Consider the following 23,308-nt stretch of genomic DNA (forward strand, 5'->3'; position numbering starts at 1 on the left):
CGGTTATATTGTGATAATAGTGTTGCATTGTGCTCTGAGTTAGGAGTTACTGATTTGAATATTTAACATCATTCTAAATCTCAATTCATTCTTAGGGTGCAAGCAAAAGTTTCCCTTGTGGTTCTGAACACTTACCATACCCTTTGGGAAGCAAAAATGGCATTTTTGTGGAGCCGCTGTTACAGAAAAAGGGGATGAATCTAACAGCAGTTACTGTGACAGTGGAAAATGGGCATATGGTGGCATTTTTAGGAACCTCGGATGGTAGAATTCTTAAGGTAATGTTTCCGACTTTTAAAAACCTGGAACATGTTTAAAATCTTTCAAGTTGTGGCAGTAGCATGGTTCCTATTAAAGACAATTAGCTTTTTAAAAGGTAAAGCAGAATTTCAGGTGTAGATTCTTTCTGCTCTTCCCATTCTTAATTTTAAAGAGGAGTACATAGGCTATTTCTGAATTAGTTCTCCAGCTCCTCCAATGTGCTGTTGTATTTAGTACCGCACACACGACATCATTTAAAATAGTGGAAAAAAGAAGAAAAAATAACTCCTAGAAAACACAAACAGTACTAGGCACTCTAACAATTAAACAATTGCAAATTATAATCTCCCTGCAGAGCGCGCGCGCGCACACACACACACACACACACACACACACACACAATGAACTAGTCCTGCCAATAAATCAAAGCAGGAAAATATCCCTTTTAATTCTTCCTACCATCCCGTATATATACACCTTCAGCTTTCCCCCAAAGTCCTGCCAAATACATGGCTTTTGCAGCATGCCCAGGAAGGTCATCAGGTTTTGGCTATTTCAGACTGCATTCATTCATAAGGCATTAGTAAGAGCAATAAATAGTGTGCCTACCATATATATTTAATTAGCACTTTGTATGGTGAGCACAGAAAAGATCTTTAGTCTTCTCTCCATTCAAGGCCAGTTACTTTAAGAACAGTTCTTATGGTTGTAATTCTCCATTCTCATCCTATAACAATCTGGCCCTCCAGTGACTATAGAAACCTGAAAGGCAATATGAGGGCTATAGACAAGGCTCTTGTAAATTGTGACTATAGGTTGTTGGGTTTTGGGGGAGGGGTGACCCTTCATTCATATAGTGTTATGGATCATCTTAACTTAGGAAGCCACCCAAAATGGTTTTGCTTGTATGTTAACAATAACCACATATCTCATATAGTTTGAAATTTGGAGCAAACCTCATTGGATAATAGTAAATAACCAACATGGACGTGTTTCAGGCACGAAGGCATGAAGTAGAGACTCTGTTGACTGGTCTAAGTAAGATAAGTTGGTTAAAAAATCAATACAAACATGAAATACATAGAATGAAGGGAGGTTTCTTTTCATGCCTCGTGATCTGTTTACTGCTTTTGAAGTAGGTTTCGTTAAATTAGAATGTTTTCCCCAAACACAAAAATTTGAGAGACTCAAGTAAACACAGGATTTTCATTCAAAGTAAATTGAAATAATAAAGTAGCAGCATAAAGCACCTGTCTTTTATTGAATAGGTGTTCCTGATGATTCCTGCAAATGAATACAGCTCTGTTCCCATTGAAATGGACAAACCTGTAAAGAATGACCTTGTCCTTGATGCTAGCCAAGAGAACCTGTACGTGATGACTACAACCAAGGTACAGTATCTTGCTTTTTGGAAAGGTCTATAAAACTTGAGGTGTGCAACTATATCTGAAAAGATTCTTATAAGTCACAATTATTCTCATGAGCCTTCACATTTGGTATGATTTCAGCTACCTCTCCATTTATGTCTATATACATGCCTTTACAGCTAATGAGAGCTCAGTTAGTAGTCAACAAATAAAAAATGTGTTTCAGGGCGTAAGGCAGAGCAGAGAGAAGGTGGCTACTGTCTGCTCCTTCCTTTGCCTGCTTCAGCTCCTCTTTACTGTGCATTCATGCCAGCTGGGCAAGTGGAAAGTGGGTGACTGTAAAACCAAGGACAGTGGGTGTAAATCAAATTCCTGGTGTTGACAGTTCTCATGATTTTAATGGCGAGTCTCGGGATATTTGGTCTAAAAGTCCCAACTGCTGGCGTCAAAAGAGAATGTGAGAATATTAGCTTTCGTTTAAAAAAAAAAAAAAGTTTCTGGTCCTCAAGGTACAGAGAAAAGCTTGAAAATGTGAAGCAAGGGCACCCTAAAGGCTGAAAAACAAAACAGTAAATTAAAAACACCCAGATTATTATTTTTTTAAAATTATTTTTAGGGGCCAGATGCATGTTTTTCGAACAGTTGAGGGTGGCAAATACTGTGTTCCAGGAGTCCCTGTACTGCTTGGGGCACAAGGAATCCAGTCAGCAATGGAGGACCTGCCTCTATTATAGTAGGAACAGTCAGTTCTAAGCTAAGGGATTCCCCCCCTCTTGTCTGGCTGGTGGCGCTCCATAAGAGAGAACGGAGAACCAGTAGGGGACAGGAAGGGATGCCAAATCTCTGGCAGTTCCTTCGTAGCACCTGGCTACTACCTGCGTCCCCTTTCCCCCCCACTTCTCTTGGTGGTTGCTGGAGCAGCCAGCCTAGGAGCAACAGATGTTGGTTTACCAAGCCCACCTGTATAGGCAGGGGAAGCCACTTTTGCCAGTCACTAACATCAACAGAATCACTGGGAGAGTGGGAGGTGAGGAATGTGCCAGAGGTACTAATGATGGGCAGAAGGCTGAGGTGGAGTGGAGTGCCACCAATGCTACGGGGAAGGATGGACACTGGATGGGTGACAAAAGGACTACAGTGGTGAGGAGGGGCGAGGGGGAGTGTCTGTGGAGATATTATTCTCAAGATAAGGACTTTAACATGAGATGCCAGAGGGGGAAATGAATCAGTTCAGTGAATGATAAAGTACATATTGTGTAGACTAGATACTACAAAGGTAGTTGTTTTTCAGAAGATTGCAATATTTCAAAATCTGGTTCCATTCTGATTCAAAACACACCCGTAAAATTTCAAACTTCTTTGTGAAAGGGAAAGGTGCCCAGGCTCTGGGGCAGGCCGCCCAGAACCATGAAACTGGAAAGCCCTGGCATCCCTAGCAGCCGTCCAGGAGGGCTGTGGAGTAGCCAGGCAGGCAAGGAAGCAGGAAAACAACCAGGTTTCAAACGCTGCATGGTAGGCTAGGTTCTGTCAGGTCCCTGCCTGGTTTCTGGAGAAACTCTGTCAAAAACTCTATTACACTGTCTCTGCAGGACATTTCAATTTCAACAGATCAGAAGATTCCATTGTAGTGTAGACTACAAATTCTGAATGCTGTCTGTCTATACTCCAACGGACGCTGTAATTCGGAGCTCATTTTAGCTTTTTTCTAACTATCTCACTAAAAATAGTGAGCATGCGGTGGTACCAGCTTCAGTGTAGTCTAGCAAGACGATAGCATAGCCAGGGAGCCAGGCAGGCTTGTACAGCCCCCATCACCATTCACAGCCCATATTGCCTCACTGCTATTTTTAATAAACTAACTAGATTACAGCTAGTGTGGGTACATCTACACAGCTGCAAATTGCACACTGGTTGTCGCAGGATAGACCTAGCCTTAGTTTTCTTCTATAAAATATGTATTCTGCTTAGATACTATTATTATTTAACAGTGGGTGCTGTATAAATGTGGAAGATGGAAGCAATGTAACTCCATTAATTGCAATGAACAGTCAAATCCTTTCACCTACTTTTAGTAACTACATAACTTGACGGAGACTAAAAGTCTTAATAGCGCGAAGAAATAAAACAGCATAATTGAAGGGAGGGGAAACAAATGTTGAAAATTGTACTTCTGTTCTAGTGTACCATGTGAATATGGGGTTGTTGATATGTCAGAGAATCTAGTGCAGAGTTGAAAATTTAAGACCAATTTAAACTACAGTAAACAACTTAAGGACTCTATCCCTGTGCTGATACAGGTATTCAGTGATAAACGGTAACTGTCAGATGCAATGAACCTTGTCACTCAGAGACCAAGTGCTGGGTCCTATGTGGTTACCACAGCAGGGACATTATAGCAGAGTGAAGGCAGACATACGAGGTAGTGTTGTGCTGGGAGATATTTTGGTGTATCAAATGTAAAACATTAGAACTGGCGGAAAGATGGTAAAGAAGCAAAAAGAGATTAAAGTCAGAGAGTGAAAGAGTTTCCTGCTTTCCTGATTCAATTCTTCCTCCCATCTGTTCAGTGTTTTCTTCTGTTGTGTAAATAAGCAGTGGGTGGTTTGGTGCAAATGTTTTTTAAAGTCTAGCCCCCTCCCACCTGATTCCCAGAGCTCATAAAGAGATCAGGAGAAGTCCCCTGCAGCTTCACTGAGAAATTGGAAAAGACTGCATCACCCCTGCCATACCTATTTTGGTTTGTTCAAAGTGTACAGAAGTGGTAGGCTTCCAAATTTGGCATGGTAGCTAGCTCCCATATTGGGAATAAAACAGCAGCCTGTGGCAGTTACATACCATTATTCTTGCCTTGTTCACTGTTTAGCTTTTACCAATCTCTTTGATTTTAAGTGTCAGAAAATCTGTAAAATTAGCTTGTTTGCCTTTTAAAGCTGAATCTCACAATCTAAACGGAGCAGCTTTTTTTTTAATCCATTACGTTTACATCAGACTTGTAGAGACACTATAATATCTCTTAGGGCTTGTTCCTGCCTGCCAGGATTATGAAACAAATACTTTGTCATAAGGGAGAGCGAGAGTGTCATCCCTTTTAATATTATGTTACTCATGACCATAGTACCAATTAGCAAGAGGGTGTTCCAAGATCTGAACTCCATTTAAGTAAAAATCTAAATGAAAAAACAGTATGAAAAAGAAAAAATGGGAACAAGGACACATCTCAATAGATGGGAACTATCAGATACTGGCTTTTTTTTTTTTTAATTGACCCATATCTTGGTCTCTGCTAATGTGCAAAATAAAAACTATATTTTTGGATTTTTAGAGTAATTTTTCAGCTACCTGCCAGTTGCTAAAAGAAAAAAAAAAGACTGAGTTATGATTTCCAAAGTTTTTGTCGTCTTCAGAAGTAAATCTCAATGGTCAGCAGAAAGAGTATGTCCTATTTCCTTCAAGAGCTTTTGTGCAATTTCAACAGCATAATTTAAAACACAAGCATAATTTAAAACACAAGACTGTGCCTTGGCTCACTTTGTCATAAACCAAAGGAAAACAAAGTTATTTACACCCATCACTACAGGAAATCAAAAGCAGAGGCAGTGTGTTTGCTGGGGGGTATGAGTAGCATGGCTGCTATTTTCTCCACTACTGCTTTGTTTCATAGTTGGTTATTTCATATTGGTTATTTCAATTTTTCCACTTTAATTTGTTGTATGGCAACAAGGGATATGAATAGAGAACTGAGATACCTCTGGGCATTCCAAAATTCTCTTGCTTTTGAACATGCTGAACTGCTGCTGGATAGAAATAACACTTCTGGATGTATTTCCAAGCACTGGGCGGTAGTACCAACTAAAATGGGAGGGTATTCTAGTCATAAAGGGAACTGGAATGGCTGTTTGCACCAATCAGTTCAAAGTTAGACATGTGGAAATGCCTGTCCTAGAGCAGCTATTCTTTGAAGAAGTGGAAAGCCATTTGTGCAGTGTCTAATGTTTGTGCCCTACAGTAGTCATTGTAATGGGGATTTCCAGAAGGCACCTGCCTAATCTGGGGAAAATGATGGACGCGTTCATTTCCAGCAAAAGGCAGATTACATGTTGACTGTCCAAAATATCACATTATATTGGACAGAAAATAGATGAGACTTGCAATATAATAGAGCAGAAAAAAATGTGAAATTGGACTCCAGTCACAGAGTCAACAAGTCAAGGATTAGGGAAGTGATTGATATGTCTCTATGTGGCCATTGTGAAACCAAGTGGAATACTTTCTTCAGAAATGAAGTTGAGCTAAATTGGTCCTTATTTTCTTTGTTCATATTGTGTTACGTTTCTTTTCATCTTCATTCTCCAGGTGTTTCGCCTTCCTGTCCAGGAATGTGCTAGTTACTCAAATTGTACTCTGTGTACTCAAGCACAGGATCCTTACTGCGGCTGGTGTGTAATGGAGGGGAAGTAAGTATTGTTGATATTTTGCAGGTGGTGTGTAGTGTAGTGTGGGGTGGGTTGACACTGTTCACAGACCAAGTCCTTATATGCATGGGTGTAGCAGGCAAGCAAATAAGACAGCAAGGAAGAGAACTACTAATACCCATAAAATATAAATCAGTCAAACACAATTTTATTTTGAATTGCTCTATAGTGCAAGGCATCGTATGCTGAGCTCACAGCTAATCACAGGAGTATAGGAACTGACACTTGACTGACTTATCTATGTAGGTAACTAAATTAATATTCAGAAATATGTATTCTTCTTTGAGTGATGGTCTCTACTGTATTCCACTGAGGGTTATGTGCCTGTACTGCCTCATGGATTCGCGCAAGGCAATAAAGGTCACGGTGGGCTGGCGGCATCTCCAGTTCCTTCTCATTGCTGCGTGGTCCCAGTCAGAGCTTCTATTCTATCTCCTTGTGATGCACTTTCCAAAACTTTACGAGAAGACTCTTAGTACTGTTCATAGTTTAGATTTATTATTTTGTTCTGTATTTTTTGTTAGATTTTTCCTTCTTCGTAGTAGATTTAGGACTTGGGAAGCCGATTTGGCGGGGTTTCCAGCCAAACTTCCCTCCCACCCAACCCCATCCAGTACCCAGGCTTAGGTACTAGATTATGCCGAAGAAGATTTATGGGTTCAAAATCTGTGCTCCCTGCTTGTTTTCCATCTGCAATGAGCACCAACGCTGTTTGTACTGCTTGGGGAAATCCCACATAGCATCCATTTCTTTCTCTGCCCATACTCAAGAAAACTGGGCTCTCCACCTCAGGAAACACATCATGGGGTTTGCCTTAGGACCGGCATTGGATCCTGGCCGTGGAACCCCCCGGTACATCGGCCTGAACAAGTGGAGAGTGCTTCCCCTATTGTGGAACCTTCATTGGGCTTCACCGGTACAAGTGCGAAGGACCCCGTGCCAGGCCTAGCCGTGATCCAAGGAAGCATGCACATGGGCATGGCAGTATATCGTCCTCCAAGTCTAAGAAGGACTTCTTATCCGTGAGTTCCGGCCACAGAGGAATCAGGCTTTCCAAGACTCACAAGACCGAAAAACGACCATGCCGATCACCGGATCCATCGGTACCGATTACGGATCCTGCAACTCTGCCTGCTCCAGCTCCATCAGTGCTAAGGGAGCCATCCGTCTCCAGACAGATGCAGTTACTGGTGCCAGGTCCTCCTGCAGAACAGACCACTGACCCCTGGGAGACTCGTAAGTGTTCTGGGTCCGCACGAGTTGTTTGCACCAGAAGGGCTGTGGGCTCCACATGCCCTGATCCGATTATCAGCTTGCAGTGATTTGTTCCCCACTTGTTCCCACCCACCCCCCCTTTCTGGTGGTTCTGAAGGCACCATCATTTGGAGACATTTCCAACTCCTCTGATTCAGATGATATGGATGTCCGACACAGTCCACTGGTTCTGTTTTGGAAGCACGACTACCAGAAGGTTTTGATGGTATCGTGGCAGTTCTCCATCTTGCCTTACTCACAGAGCTGGTATCCGGCTCCGTGGTTACAGGCTATGGGTCAGCCAACAGCAGGTTCAACCAGCTTGACCAAACTGGAGCTTGTGGCCCCAAAATTCACCCTTCGAACAGGCCTGCTTCCCATCGTCCACAACCGTAGTCGGGAGGCACTCCGATATAGCATTGGACGATGCACTGATTAGTCCAACTCCAATGGTACCAGAGGATCCGGAGAGGCATCCCTCATCTTCTCCAGATGTGGCCGCCTCTTCAATCCCCTCCTCCCCACTGGATGACTATTGACAGTTCTTCTGTGGAGAATAGCCAAAGTGCTAGGGATCCACTCGACAAAGTACAGGACAGTCAACACCAGCTGCATGACATGTTGCACATTTCAATACCAGCGAGGGTGGCCCTACCAGTCAATGACACCATCCTCCAGCCAGCACACACCCCAGCTATGTGTACACCCACCCTGAAAGAGGCTAAGAAGAGGTATTATGTTCTCCCCCAAAGGGTCAGCTTTCCTATTTTCTTATCCTCCATTGAACTCATGGGTCATCCAGGCAGCATCAGAAAATTCCAGCAAAAACACCCCCGCTCCACCCCATCCAATAGAGAGGATAAGAGGCTAGACCTGATGGGCAGAAAGGTCTTCTCTTCGGCAGGGCTCCAATTTCGTATTTCAAATTACTTAGCCCCAATGAACAAATATGATTTTAACAACTGTGGGCAATTGGCTGAGTTCACAGACAAGCTACCTCACAAGATCGCAATCAATTCCAGGCAGTTTTGCAAGAAGACACGTTATTCACCACGTCCATGCTGCTGGCCGCAGTGGACTCTGCAGACACAGCTTTCCATGTCTGGGCAATGGGGAATCCTGGTTACACTCCTCTGGCTTCCCTAGGGAAGTGCAGAACATTGTAGAGAATCTTTCATTCAATGAATCACATCTCTTCAATCAGAAGACAGATGAGACCCTGCACTCCCTAATGGACACTAGAGCCACTTTAAGATCTTTGGGTATCTACACACCAGCACCCAAGAGGAAATGCTACCACTCAACCACAATCACATCACGTCAGGGCTCCACCACCTACAAGCTTCCTCAAAAACGCCCTAAGATACGCAGACCCCGTCTGTCTATATCGACTGCCCAGTCATCCATGCAACGCACCCATTTGTCGCGTAAGTGGTATTTCTGAGTGTCCTTAGAGAGCTGTCCACCACTCTCTGTACACCCTGCCTATCTCCTTCGGGGGTGCCTCAGACTCTTTCTACCAGCATGGAAAGCAATAAAATGGACAAGTGGGTCCTAGATATTATTCGGAGCAGCTGCATCCTAGAGTTTACAGCAATGCCCGCATCTTGCCCTCCACCTCAGGCCACATGCATGGAACACCCTTTTGCTAAGGGGAGCTGTGGAGCTAATCTCAGTTCCCTTTCAGGGAACAGGATTCTACCTGAGTTATGTCTTAGAACCTAAGAGAATGGAGGATGGAGACTAGTATTTAATCATGACACCTCAACCATTCAACTTCTAAACCAAGATTCCACCTGGTCACATTTGCAACAATCATTCCCTCACTGGAGAAGGGTATGTGGTTTACGACTCTTGATATGCAGGACGCCTACTTCCACATCAATATACACCCGACACACAGAAGGTTCCTGAGGTTCAAGGTGAGACCTCGATATCTTTAATAGAGCGTTCTCCCATTTGGACTTACCACTGCCCCACGACTGTTCACAAAAGTTTTCTTGGTGGTGGCAGCAGCTCATCTCAGACATTAGAGAATCCGCATTTTTCCCTATCTAGATGACTGGCTGATAGCAGCACAGTCCAAGGAAGAGGCCTAGGAATTGTCATCACAGCTGCTTCTACTCCTCAGCTCCCTCGGGGTCAGCTTCAACATGGAAAAATCGATTTTATGCCCTACACAATCCCTGGAGTTCATAGGAGCTTGCACAGATGCGACTTCCAGCCAAGCTTATCTGCCACGGAACGGATTCCAGAAAATGCAAGAACTAATCCCTCCGGTCACATCCAACCCTTCAGTTCTGGCCAAAATCTGTCTTTCTCATTTGGGACACGCGGTGGCCTGCACATACGTCATACCCTTCGCTTTCCTGCACCTGTGCTCCCTCCAGCTCTGGCTACAAAAAGTCTACTCCCCCATGCATCAATTTATGCACTCTTCTCAGCATACCACCAGAAGTCATCTCCTCACTACAATGGTGGAGGGACCCACGATGAGTCTGCTTGGGGATGACCTTCCTCCCACCCTCATCCAATCATAGTGACAATCATAGTGGATGCATCCCTCGTGGGCTGGGGCGCCCACATGGGTGACCGCATGATACAAGGCACCTGGATGCCACAGGAGGCCAGGATGCACATAAATGTATTGGAACCCTGGGTAGTACACAAAGCTGGCCAAACATTCCTGCCCACCATTCAGGGCTGACATGTTCTTATAATATCAGACAACACCACCAAGGTCTTCTACATAAACAAGCACGGGGGAACAAGACCCTGAGCCCTGTGTGTGGAAGCTGTACACCTCTGGGAATGGTCCATCACACATCATATCCTTCTGACGGTAGCCTACCTACCGGTTACCCAGAACATGATTGCCGATGGTCTCAGCAGAAACTTTGCAACCGACCATGAATGAGAGTTGCACGACTCTAATCACGGACATCTTTGGTCGGTGGGGAACCTTAGTAAGGGATCTTTTGGCATCCCACAACAACACCAAATTCACCCAGTATTGTTCAAGGAGAGGAATTGAACTCACTCAAAGGGAGATGTCCTATTCATCAATTGGTTGGACCGGATGCACTACGCCTTCCCTGCCTTACCTCTCCTACCACAAGTAATCCACAAGATCAGACGAGAGAAAGCAACAACTATCTTGATCACCCCCTTCTGGCCTTGCCAATTCTGGCTCCTGCTTCTTCTCTGCATGTCGAAGCACCCTCCACTCACACCTCGGATGTTCACAAAGCTACTGACTCAACAACACAACAGCAGACTCAGACACCCCAACCCACACACACTTCCATTGACTGCTTGGTTTTTGGATGGACGCCTCTACTAGCACAGGAATGCTCTCTGGCAGTTCAAGATGTCCTTTCAAGCAGCAGGAAAGACTCCACAAGACACTTGTATCAAGCCAAATAGACGCGTTTCACTTCCTGGGCTGCACGACAGGGCCTTGTCCCTGAAACTGTGGGCATCCCGCTATTCTTGGAATATTTCATCTATCTGAAGAACTCGGGACTTGCCCTCAGTTCCATTAAGGTGCATGCAGCTGCCATCAGCGCTTTACACTCACTGGTGGATGGGCATTCCATTTTTACCCACCTCTTAACTACGATTCTGGAAGGGCCTTCTGCGAAAATACCCTCCCACTCAGCCTATTGCCCTCCAATGGGACATTAACCTAGTTCTCTCCTCATTGACGACCACTCCCTTCAAACCTATGGCCTCATGCTTGCTGTCACTCCTGTCCATGAAAGTCACTTTCCTTGTTGCTATTACGTTGTCTAGGAGGATTGGCAAACTGGGAGCCATGATGGCTAACCCCCCTTTCACCATTTTCCATAAAGACAAGGTCTCTTTATGCCTTCACCCCAAGTACCTACCCAAGATGGTTTCCCAATTTGACCTCAGTCAACCCATACACTTTCCTTCCTTCTTCCCCAACCCTCACGCCTCTAATGAGGAAAGGAGACTTGACTCAATAGATGTTCACAGGGTCTTGGATTTTTATCTTGAGCAGATAAAGCCATTTTGGAAATCTCCTAGGCTTTTTGTAGCCATAGCAGAGAGAATGAAAGGGCAAGCCATTTCCACCCAGAGAATTTCCAAGTGAGTCTCAGGGTCATTACACACTATCAATTATCAGGACGATCCCTACCTGAAGGGATTCAGGCCCATTCCATGGGAGTGCAAGCATCAGCCACACTCCACAACATGCCCCTTGCAGACATATGCAAGAAGACCACGTGGAGTTCTGTACACACCTTTTCCACACATTATGTTCTAGTAGTGGTTCTCAACCAGGGGTCCAGGGCACCGTGAGCAGGTTTCGGGGGGCCGCTAAGCATGGCCAGCACTAAACTCACTAGGGCCTAGGGCAGAAAGCCGAAGCCCCACTACACAGGACTGTAGTCTGGGGCCCTGAGCCCTAACACCTGGGACTGAAGCCGAAGCCTGAGCAACTTAACTTCGTGGTGCCCTCTGTGGCGTGGTACCCCAGGCAACTGTCCTGCTTGCTACCCCTGAAAGCTAGCCCTGTCTTTTTTTATGGAGAAAAACAATTATTGTGGCACAGGTGGGCTGTGGAGTTTTTATAGCATGATGGGGGGCCTCAGAAAGAAAAAGGTTGAGAATCCCTGCTCTAGTGCATGATTCCTCAATGGACACTTTTTTTCAGAGCAGCAGTCCTCCGTTCCACAGTCTCCTCATGCCATCCTCCCACCTAGGCACTCACCTTCAGTGGAATACAGTAGGGACCATCACTCGAAGATGAAAATGAAGTTACTTCCCTGTAACTGGAGGTTCTTCAAGATGTGTGGTCCCTATCCATCCTCCAACAGCTCTGCGGTAGAGCAGGAACTGGAGATGCCGGTGGCTCGCTGTGCCCTTCGTCGCCTCAGGCAAAACCATAAGGTCCTGCAGGTCTCATGTGCAGACCGCTGAACAGTACTACTTGCAAAAGCTCTGGCTCCAGGCACATGGTGCATTGCACAATCCTCAGTGGAATACAGATAGGGACCACCCATCTCGAAGAACCTCCAGTTACAGGTAAGTAACTTCGTTTTCTATGAATGTGCTGAGCAATCTTGGAATGTCTCTTGTTTTTACGCTGCATTGATGGGGTTCGAATAGGGGGCTACAGCCTTATAACTCTGCATCTGACTGCTAGGTTAATTAGTCCCTTGGCATGAGCTGTTGGGGTTTCATGATATGAAGTGCTTGCTGTCCGCACAAAGGGGTTATTTAATTGTGGTATGCAGATAAATTTCAGGCCTCTTGCTTCCTGTCTAAAAATTAGAACGATCACATTAAGTTACAAGCCTGATGTAAAGCAGAACACGGAGTACCCCAGCAAAGGTTATGCATTCCATGCAGGTTTGTGTAATACACTGGTGCTTTTCAGTCTGTACGTCGGTTAGCATATATATAATCCTGGGGATTCAGAATATATGAGCAAGTTCAACTTGAACTCCTCTTAGGCTTCTGGGAGCTGAAGGCTGTGTCATATATCATACAAATGGCAGTTTTCCCTAGATTTCCCTTCAGGTTTCTGATATAACCTCTGACCTCAATATTGCGAAGTATTAATGGTCTCTGTGACACATGGGCAAACATGCATTTTTGTACATTTTCTAGTATTTTATTAATTTACAAGGAAAATCTAGAACTCATTTTTGAAGTTTTTTACTTAGTTACACCACATTATAACCCATGATCAGACACAGTACTTCACCAATTGTGTGTGTAGGTATATATGTGTGTACCTACACACACGCAGTTTGTATATGTACAATATTCAGAAGGTAGTGTGGCTATTAGAACTGTACACTAACCAACAGTACAATGATTGTATTGTTACTTGAATGCTGTTATTTTAATATTAATATTTCAGTAACTGTCCAGAGGCATTAATCAGGATTGGGCTCCATTGTGCTAGGCATCATACAATAGGTGTAAATGGTGTACAAGGCTGACCCAAAGTTTTGTGGGGCCTATTCAGCTAACTCCCCTCCTATAACCAGGTCTGTCACCTCTTAGAACCAATGACACCTTCCCTGTCTGCCTCCTGTCTTCCATCTGTGACAATCCCCCTGACCTGTTAGTGAGACGCCACAGCCCCTGTTACCCCTGCCTCCAGTAGTAGCTAAGAAAGCGAGAAGGTGGGCCTGGAGTGGAATCTTTGACACAAGAGTCATAGCTAATAAATTCACTTACGTTAATAGCCCTCTAACGCTGGAATCAGACAAGCCTACAGCCACAGCTCTGATGCTCTCTTAGTTTTATGGGTCAGTTGTGTGTCTGCTGCTGTTACACCAGTAAAGACCTAAATTTTCCACTTGAGCTGTAGAAATAGAAGACTGGTCAAGGAATTTAAAGTAGTATGTTAAGGCATAGATGGAATGGGTCTTATTTGGATGAACTGCAGGTAACTGGTCCATTCTCTGAGTTCTTTGTATTAAATATCATCTCTCTGTGGGATTGGATTGTCTAGTTTTATGGAATATAAAATGGCTTATCAGTAAATATTTGTGTTTTGCTTTATCACCCAGATGTCTTACAAGCAGCTATTATGTTATAATTAAAAACCTCTTCTAACTGAAAGCAAAATTGTCAATACCTAATTTTTTTTGAAGAAGTCTTTTAAAACAGAGAACACTGATCTTAATCAGCTTTGTATTAGATATTTATATTGTTGTGTTTTTTTTTAATCAGGTGCACAAGGAAGATAGACTGTAAAAGGGCTAATAAGCCAAACCATTGGCTGTGGAGTCCAGATGGTATATGCATTACTATTACTAGTGCGCATCCTCAAAATATGAGCCACAAAGCCACTGGCAAGGTATGAAAAATAGACTTTTTGCCTATTGTATGCTTAAAGCACACATACAGTTGCTATAAGCAGCATATCAGAAAAATACATATCGATACATATTTGTTCGCAGTGGTAATTTGAAATTGTATTGAAAGAAGCCTACATCTACTCTTTTAGCTGCCATTTTTGCAGGCTGCAATTACAAAGAAATGTAGTTTTTAACTTTAGCTGTATACAAAAGTGGCACATGCTGTTATGGTTGTCAAAATGCCTCTGTCTGAGTCTAGGCTACATTTGTCTGTATTATGGGGAATAGATTTTTTAAGTTGAAGTTAATTGATTAAACTTGTGTAGCTTTTGTTTATTTTTCAGTTTATAAAATGCACGTATCCAGGATGTTCTATAAGCACATCTTTGAAACGTTAAAATAATACACAACTCATTAATGTTAATTAAATGGGCCATCTCCAAGAGGGTTCCATGCCCTCTCAATACCCACTTGCAGCTCGCTTAGGCAGAAATTTGAGTCAACAGTTGAGCCTTAAACCATGCTTTGAAAGTCAACTAGTAATAGGAACACAGGAATTGTCATATTGGGTCAGACTAGTGGTCCGTCTAGTTCAGTGTCCTGTCTCTGGGAGTGGCAGATACCAGATGCCTCAGAGGAAGGTACAAAAATCTCTGCACTAAATCAGTATGACCCCAGTTAGTTAGAGGTTAGCTTTTAAGCCCTGAAGCATGAGAGTTCATATCTGTTCCAAAACCCTTGCATTTTGTTTTAGTATTTACTGTTACAACTCTGGGTATTCCTCATTATTCATATAAATATCTAATCCCTTTTTGAATCCGGCTGAAGTCTTGAAAGTCAGGCTCTGATGGACCAGTGGAAGCAAGCTGCTGAGTTGGGATCACTGATAATACCCTGTCACTATCCCCAGATAGTGAAAACTATTAGTGAAAGTGTCCTATTTGATCAGGATTGATATGGTGGAGAGCAGAGAGAGTGAGAGAAGACACTCAAACCATATTGAGCTCCATTAGATAAAAACCTACAACTTGAATTGTACCTGAAAGTGAACAGAAAGCCAGGTCTCCCTCTGGACAACAGGTTTTATGTATTCTCTGCAGGTAATACACTAAAGCAAGCAAGCAGGCAGATACATTCTGCTCGAGCTGAGACTTCCCAAGTGGTCTTTGACTCTAGCTCTATTCTAGAATGCTTTGTGATAACCCAATCAGGAGGTAAGCAAGGTGTGAGTGTCGATAGGGAGCTGACCATTTTAATAAATCCATTGCTGGAGAATAATCTAAAAGAAAATCATCTGTCTGGGAAAAAGTCACAATCAAAACCGTGAAAAGAACATGGAAATCACCATCCTCCATTTAATTTACTCTTTCCTGTGATACATCCAAGCTTTTATTGTAGTCCATCTATTCACCACAGAAAATGCTGTAATTCCTGCAGTAAGATGTCTCAGAGGGGAAAAAGAGGCTATCTAATTACTGACTGTAGTCCCAGTGGCTGTGGAAAAGGGGGACAATGAGAAACTATAAAAACAGAACCAGTAACTAACACACCAATTTCCTGGAGCATCAAAATCCATAAAAGCACCCGGTCTCCATCTTAATCAGTCTCCATCTTAATCTGTCTCTGACCTTGCTCATTTTTGTTTGAGTGGTGGTTGTTTTTTGTGACATTTTTTCTAAAGTAGAATTATGCCTTTGTGTTTCCAGGTAGAACTGACTGTAAGTCCGTTGCCAGAGTTAACTGAAAGTGACATGCTTTGTTGTCAGTTTGGTGAAACAACCAATATTGCAAAGCTGAGAAATGGGACTATTATCTGTGATCCTCCCACTACAATTCCTCCCACTCCAAAAGGTCAAGGTAAGGACACTGTGCTGCCTCCCATTTATTTTATGTGAGATGATCACTACTATTGTAATCCTCCATTATCTATCATTTGCTTATAAGTTTTTCCAAGGTCAACCCATTGGGCTGAATTTTTTTCTTTTCTTGATCTCTTCCTAGTTTCAGCAAAAACCAGTGCAGTCACTTCCATGCATGAGGTTAGTGGAAAAATAGTTTGGTCAAAGTTAAGTTTTTCCAACTATTTTTGAACAGTTCTAGCACTTCCAGTGTTTGCAGCAGGAACTTGAAATGAGGCAGACGGGATCAGAGATGTGCCTTTTCCTGTACTCATGAAAATCTGTCTAGATTTGACTGACTTATCAGTCCCCCATAAATTGACATTTGCATATGTGCAGTAGAGCTTGTTCAGCACTTGCTCCTAAATTTTATGAATTTCCAAAGTGTGCCTGCCTGTTTCCTTGCACCACAGACCATCCTTTCTCATCTGGCAGTTCCCTGTCTTATTACTACACACCGTTCAAATTCTGTAACAAACTAGATAGGGGTCCTGCAGGAAAAAATAGCATGCCATGTAATTAAAGATGCTATCATAATTCTGCATCCCTGTTTGTATGCAGTTGGTTTCCATGAGCAACCATAGTTCTTCTGGGGTTTTCTAGCTATTGAGTGCTTGACTTCATAGCAATGTTCTATTAACATCTATTCTTCTTCGAGTGCTTGCTCATGTCGATTCCATTCTGGGTGTTCATGCGGCCACGTGTGCGGCCGTTGCACGTTTTTGCCTTAGCAGTACCTGTAGGGCTGGCTGTGGCACCCTCTGGAGTGCTGCACTCAAGCCGTGGTATATCAGGCACTGCCGTCCCTACGCCCTCTCAGTTCCTTCTTACCTCCCGTGGTGGTCAGTCGGAGTGTCTTTCTTGCTTAGCAAGAGCTAGCCGTTTCTCCTTTTGAACTTTTTGCCTTAGGGCCTTTGTACATAGTTTGCATATAGTAGTGTTAAGTGGTTGTTAAGTGTGTGCTTGTTAGTAGTTAGGGTCCCAGCCAGGACTTTGCCCCAGGCGGCGCATGCCCCTGTCTCCCAGGTTTGTCCTTGTCCATGTTGATAAAGTTGATGTAGTTTGACTTCAGTCAGCACATAAAGTGTTATGGGAAGCCTATCAGGAGGAGCATTGGAGTAATCAAGGCATCTAGAAATAATAGAGGCCTCTGAATTTCTCACGAACAAATCCATCTGAGAGAGCCTTCAGAACCAATATGACGATGTTCAAAAGCCTCACAGGCACCACAGCAGAAGGCAATCTGTAACCACCAATGGCAATGGAATGATTGCTAGTAGAATGTGACAAAAATCCAGACACAACCATTTAGTCTTGAGAAGCTCCGCCAAGTTGAAATCATCCACACCGCTTTAGTTGTGAAAAATTCCAAAAGGACTAGGATGCATTCTAATTGGAAGGACACTGATTTGCAGATCTCATTTTAAGTTCTCTGCAGTAGGAGTTGGATACAAACCTAACTGAAATTTTCCACAAAACCAATGGTAGGTAAAGTGATCTTACAGCCAAGCTGCCATCACTCTTTCAAGAAATTATTTGAGGAAAGCACAGTTTGCAGTTGCTCAATAGCTTATGAAATAGCTTGTCACAGGAGTTTAATGATTTCTGCAAGAGGAATTGTAAAGATCCTCATTGTAGAAAGCCCCAATTTCTAAAGATACTTTTTCTATTCTTTGTTCAGTAATGATCCAGATTAGAAATACATTCACGGGGAAGTTATGTACAATGAGCCAAAGGTTCAAAGTGCTAGTTTAATATTTCAGGCATTACTGTAGTTACTGAATAACTTGTACAAGGTTGACTTGTTCTAATTCATATGAGTTTATAGAGTTTGATGCACAAGTCGTACAAGCAATTTTACAGGAAGAAATATCCATACTTTATGAAAATATTTTCTTAGAAATAACTCTTCTATCATTTTTTTTTCTTCTGTATTCAATTCTCATTTTCCTTATTACCTCAGTTTTCATCATTCTAGTACATTCTTAAGGCATTTCCATACTATAATACTATTCTGTAATGTTGCCTACTTGCTGTTTCTCTTTATGTATCCCATCCTATCTTTGTACCATCAGTTACTGAAAATTTAGTAAACATTAAGAACAAATAAAATTAGTTATATCATGAGTGTAAAAGTTTTAACCTTGTGATTCCAGTGAGGTGTTTGTTTTACATCTTCAACAAATAATAAAAACGTCATAGAATCATAGAATATCAGGGTTGGAAGAGACCTCAGGAGGTCATCTAGTCCAACCCTCTGCACAAAGCAGGACCAATCCCCAACTAAATCATCCCAGCCAGGGCTTTGTGAAGCCTGACCTTAAAAACTTCTAAGGAAGGAGATTCCACCACCTCCCTAGGTAACGCATTCCAGTGGTTCACCACCCTCCTCGTGAAAAAGTTTTTCCTAATATCCAAGCTAAACTGCCCCCACTGCAACTTGAGACCATTACTCCTTGTTCTGTCATCTGCTACCACTGAGAACAGTCTAGATCCATCCTCTTTGGAACCTCCTTTCAGGTAGTTGAAAGCAGCTATCAAATCCCCCCTCATTCTTCTCTTCCGCAGACTAAACAATCCCAGTTCCCTCAGCCTCTCCTCCATAAGTCATGTGTTCCAGTCCCCTAACCATTTTTCAGAGTAGCAGCCGTGTTAGTCTACATTTGCAAAAAGAAAAGGAGTACTAGTGGCACCTTAGAGACTAACCAGTTTATTTGAGCGTAAGCATTCGTGAGCTACAGCTCACTTCATCGGATGCATTCAGTGGAAAATACAGTGAGGAGATTTATATACACACAGAACATGAAAAAATGGGTGTTATCATACACATTGTAAGAAGAGTGATCACTTAAGATAAGCTTTTACCAGCAGGAGAGCGGCGGAGGGGGGGGAAGAAAACCTTTTGTAGTGATAATCAAGGTGGGCCATTACCAGCAGTTAACAGGAACGTATGAGGAGCGGTGGGGGGCGGGGGAGGAATAAACATGGGGAAATAGTTTTACTTTGTGTAATGGCACATCCACTCCCAGTCTCTATTCAAGCCTAAGTTAATTGTATCCAGTTTGCAAATTAATTCCAATTCAGCAGTCTCTCGTTGGAGTCTGTTTTTGAAGTCTTTTTGTTGTAATATTGCGACCTTTAGGTCTGAAATCAAGTGACCAAAGAGATTGAAGTGTTCTCCAACTGGTTTATGAATGTTATAATTCTTGACAACTGATTTGTGTCCATTTATTCTTTTACGTAGATACTATCCAGTTTGACCAATGCACATGGCAGAGGGGCATTGCTGGCACATGATGGCATATATCACGTTGGTAGATGTGCAGGTGAACGAGCCTCTGATAGTGTGGCTGACGTGATTAGGCCCTATATTGGTGTCCCCTGAATAGATATGTGGACACAGTTGGCAACAGGCTTTGTTGCAAGGAGAGGTTCCTGGGTTAATGGTTCTGTTGTGTGGTTGCTGGTGAGTATTTGCATCAGGATGGGGGGCTGTCTGTAGGCAAGGACTAGCCTGTCTCCCAAGATTTGTGAGAGTGATGGGTCGTCCTTCAGGATAGGTTGTAGATCCTTGATGATGCATTGGAGAGGTTTTAGTTGGGGGCTGAAGGTAATGACTAGTGGCGTTCTGTTATTTTCTTTGTTGGGCCTGTCCTGTAGTAGGTGACTTCTGGGTACTCTTCTGGCTCTGTCAATTTGTTTCTTCACTTCAGCAGGTGGGTATTGTAGTTGTAAGAACGCTTGATAGAGATCTTGTAGGTGTTTGTCTCTGTCTGAGGGGTTGGAGCAAATGCGGTTGTATCGTAGAGCTTGACTGTAGACAATAGATCGTGTGGTGTGGTCTGGGTGAAAACTGGAGGCATGTAGGTAGGAATAGTGGTCAGTAGGTTTCCGGTATAGGGTGGTGTTTATGTGACCATCGCTTATTAGCACCATAGTGTCCAGGAAGTGGATCTCTTGTGTGGACTGGTCCAGGCTGAGGTTGATGGTGGAATGGGAATTGTTGAAATCATGGTGGAATTCCTCAAGGGCTTCTTTTCCATGGGTCCAGATGATGAAGATGTCATCAATGTAGCGCAAGTAGAGGAGGGGCACTAGGGGACGAGAGCTGAGGAAGCGTTGTTCTAAGTCAGCCATAACAATGTTGGCATACTGTGGGATCATGCGGGTACCCATAGCAGTTCCGGTGATTTGAAGGTATACATTGTCCCCAAATGTGAAATAGTTATGGGTGAGGACAAAGTCACAAAGTTCAGCCACCAGGTTTGCCGTGACATTATCGGGGATACTGTTCCTGATGGCTTGTAGTCCATCTTTGTGTGGAATGTTGGTGTAGAGGGCTTCTACATCCATAGTGTCTAGGATGGTGTTTTCCGGAAGATCACCGATGGATTGTAGTTTCCTCAGGAAGTCAGTGGTGTCTCGAAGATAGCTGGGAGTGCTGGTAGTGTAGGGCCTGAGGAGGGAGTCTACATAGCCAGACAATCCTGCTGTCAGGGTGCCAATGCCTGAGATGATGGGCGTCCAGGATTTCCAGGTTTATGGATCTTGGGTAGCAGATAGAATGCCCCAGGTCGGGGTTCCAGGGGTGTGTCTGTGCAGATTTGTTCTTGTGCTTTTTCAGGGAGTTGCTTGAGCAAATGGTATAGTTTCTTTTGGTAACCCTCAGTGGGATCAGAGGGTAATGGCTTGTAGAAAGTGTCCACGTATCTATTCAGGGGACACCATCACAGGGCCTAATCACATCAGCCACACTATCAGAGGCTCATTCACCTGCACATCTACCAATGTGATATATGCCATCGTGTGCCAGCAATGCCCCTCTGCCATGTACATTGGTCAAACTGGACAGTCTCTACGTAAAAGAATCAATGGACACAAATCAGACGTCAAGAATTATAACACTCATAAACCAGTTGGAGAACACTTCAGTCTCTCTGGTCACTCAATTACAGACCGAAAGGTTGCAATATTACAACAAAAAGACTTCAAAAACAGACTCCAACAAGAGACTGCTGAATTGGAATTAATTTGCAAACTGGATACAATTAACTTAGGCTTGAATAGAGACTGGGAGTGGATGCGTCATTACACAAAGTAAAACTATTCCCTCCCCCCCCGCCCCCAGACGTTCCTGTTAACTGCTGGCAACGGCCCACCTTGATTATCATTACAAAAGGTTTTCTTCCGTCCACCCCCCCCCCCCCACCCCCGCCGCTCTCCTGCTGGTAATAGCTCATCTTAAGTGATCACTCTCCTTACAATGTGTATGATAACACCCATTTTTTCATGTTCTGTGTGTATATAAATCTTCTCACTGTATTTTCCACTGAATGCATCCAATGAAGTGAGCTGTAGCTCACAAAAGCTTATGCTCAGATAAATTGGTTAATCATTTTTGTTGCCCTCCGCTGGACTCTTTCCAATTTTTCCACATCCTTCTTGTAGTGTGGGGCCCAAAACTGGACACAGTACTCCAGGTGAGGCCTCACCAATGTCGAATAGAGGGGAACGATCACGTCCCTCGATCTGCTGGCAATGCCCCTACTTATATAGCCCAAAATGCCACTTGTCTTCTTGGCAACAACGGCACACTGTTGACTCATGTCCAGCTTCTCGTCCACTGTAACCCCTAGGTTACAGGTCTCCTTTTCTGCAGAACTGCTGCCTAGCCATTCGGTCCCTAGTCTGTAGCAGTGCATGGGATTCTTCCGTGCTAAGTGCAGGACTCTGCACTTGTCCTTGTTGAACCTCATTAGATTTCTTTTGGCCCAATCTTCTAATTTGTCTAGGACCCTCTGTATACTATCCCTACCCTCCAGCGTATCTACCTCTCCTCCCAGTATAGTGTCACCTGCAAACTTGCTGAGGGTGCAATCCACACCATACTCTAGATCATTAATGAAGATATGGAACAAAACCGGCCCGAGGACTGACGCTTGGGGCACTCCACTTGATACCAGCTGCCAGCTAGACGTGGAGCCATTGATCACTACCCGTTGAGCCCGACAATCTAGCCATTTTTCTATCTACCTTGTAGTCCATTCATCCAGCCCATACTTCTTTAACTTGCTGGCAAGAATACTGTGGGAGACCGTGTCAAAAGCTTTGCTAAAGTCAAGGAACAACACATACAATGCTTTCCCCTCATCCACAGAGCCAGTTATCTCGTCATAGAAGGCAATTAGATTAGTCAGGCATGACTTGCCCTTGGTGAATCCATGCTGACTGTTCCTGATCACTTTCCTCTCCTCTAAGTGCTTCAGAACTGATTCCTTGAGGACCTGCTCCATGATTTTTCCAGGGACTGAGGTGAGGCTGACTGGCCTGTAGTTCCCAGGATCCTCCTTCTTCCCTTTTTTAAAGATGGGCACTACATTAGCCTTTTTCCAGTCGTCCGGGACTTCCCCCGATCGCCATGAGTTTTCAAAGATAATGGCTAATGGCTCTGCAATCACATCCGCCAACTCCTTTAGCACTCTCGGTTGCAGCGCATCCAGCCCCATGGACTTGTGCTCGTCCAGCTTTTCTAAATAGTCCCAAACCACTTCTTTCTCCACAGAGGGCTGGTCACCTCCTCCCCATGCTGTGCTGCCCAGTGCAGTCGTCTGGGAGCTGAACTTGTTCGTGAAGACAGAGGCAAAAAAATGCATTGAGTACATTAGCTTTTTCCACATCCGCTGTCACTAGGTTGCCTCCCTCATTCAGTCAGGGGCCCACACTTTCCTTGACTTTCTTCTTGTTGCTAACATACCTGAAGAAACCCTTCTTGTTACTCTTAACATCTCTTGCTAGTTGCAACTCCAGGTGTGATTTGGCCTTCCTGATTTCACTCCTGCATGCCCGAGCAATATTTTTATACTCTTCCCTGGTCATTTGTCCAATCTTCCACTTCTTGTAAGCTTCTTTTTTGTGTTTAAGATCAACAAGGATTTCACTGTTAAGCCAAGCTGGTTGCCTGCCATATTTACTATTCTTTCTACACATCGGGATGGTTTGTCCCTGTAACCTCAGTAAGGATTCTTTAAAATACAGCCAGCTCTCCTAGACTCTTCTCCCCCTCATGTTATTCTACCAGGGGATCCTGCCCATCAGTTCCCTGAGGTTGTCAAAGTCTGCTTTTCTGAAGTCCAGGGTCCATATTCTGCTGCTCTCCTTTCTTCCTTGTGTCAGGATCCTGAACTCGACCATCTCATGGTCACTACCTC

At 43.7% G+C, this 23,308-nt stretch overlaps 1 protein-coding gene across 2 annotated transcripts in view; it reads left to right on the forward strand.

Moving 5' to 3' along the window:
- Nucleotides 1-23,308, forward strand: part of PLXNB2 (plexin B2) — a 324,582-nt gene that overhangs the window by 234,823 nt on the left and 66,451 nt on the right. For both annotated transcript variants that reach the window (XM_084611348.1, XM_084611347.1), the window contains 5 exons: nt 96-278; nt 1,530-1,652; nt 5,982-6,082; nt 14,075-14,201; nt 15,909-16,059. In XM_084611348.1, the coding sequence (XP_084467474.1) occupies nt 96-278; nt 1,530-1,652; nt 5,982-6,082; nt 14,075-14,201; nt 15,909-16,059 (685 nt within the window). The remainder of the gene's footprint in view (nt 1-95; nt 279-1,529; nt 1,653-5,981; nt 6,083-14,074; nt 14,202-15,908; nt 16,060-23,308) is intronic.

The sequence above is a fragment of the Lepidochelys olivacea genome, assembly GCF_965140295.1.
Source record: "Lepidochelys olivacea isolate rLepOli2 genome assembly, chromosome: 1".
NCBI classification, from domain to species: domain Eukaryota; kingdom Metazoa; phylum Chordata; order Testudines; family Cheloniidae; genus Lepidochelys; species Lepidochelys olivacea.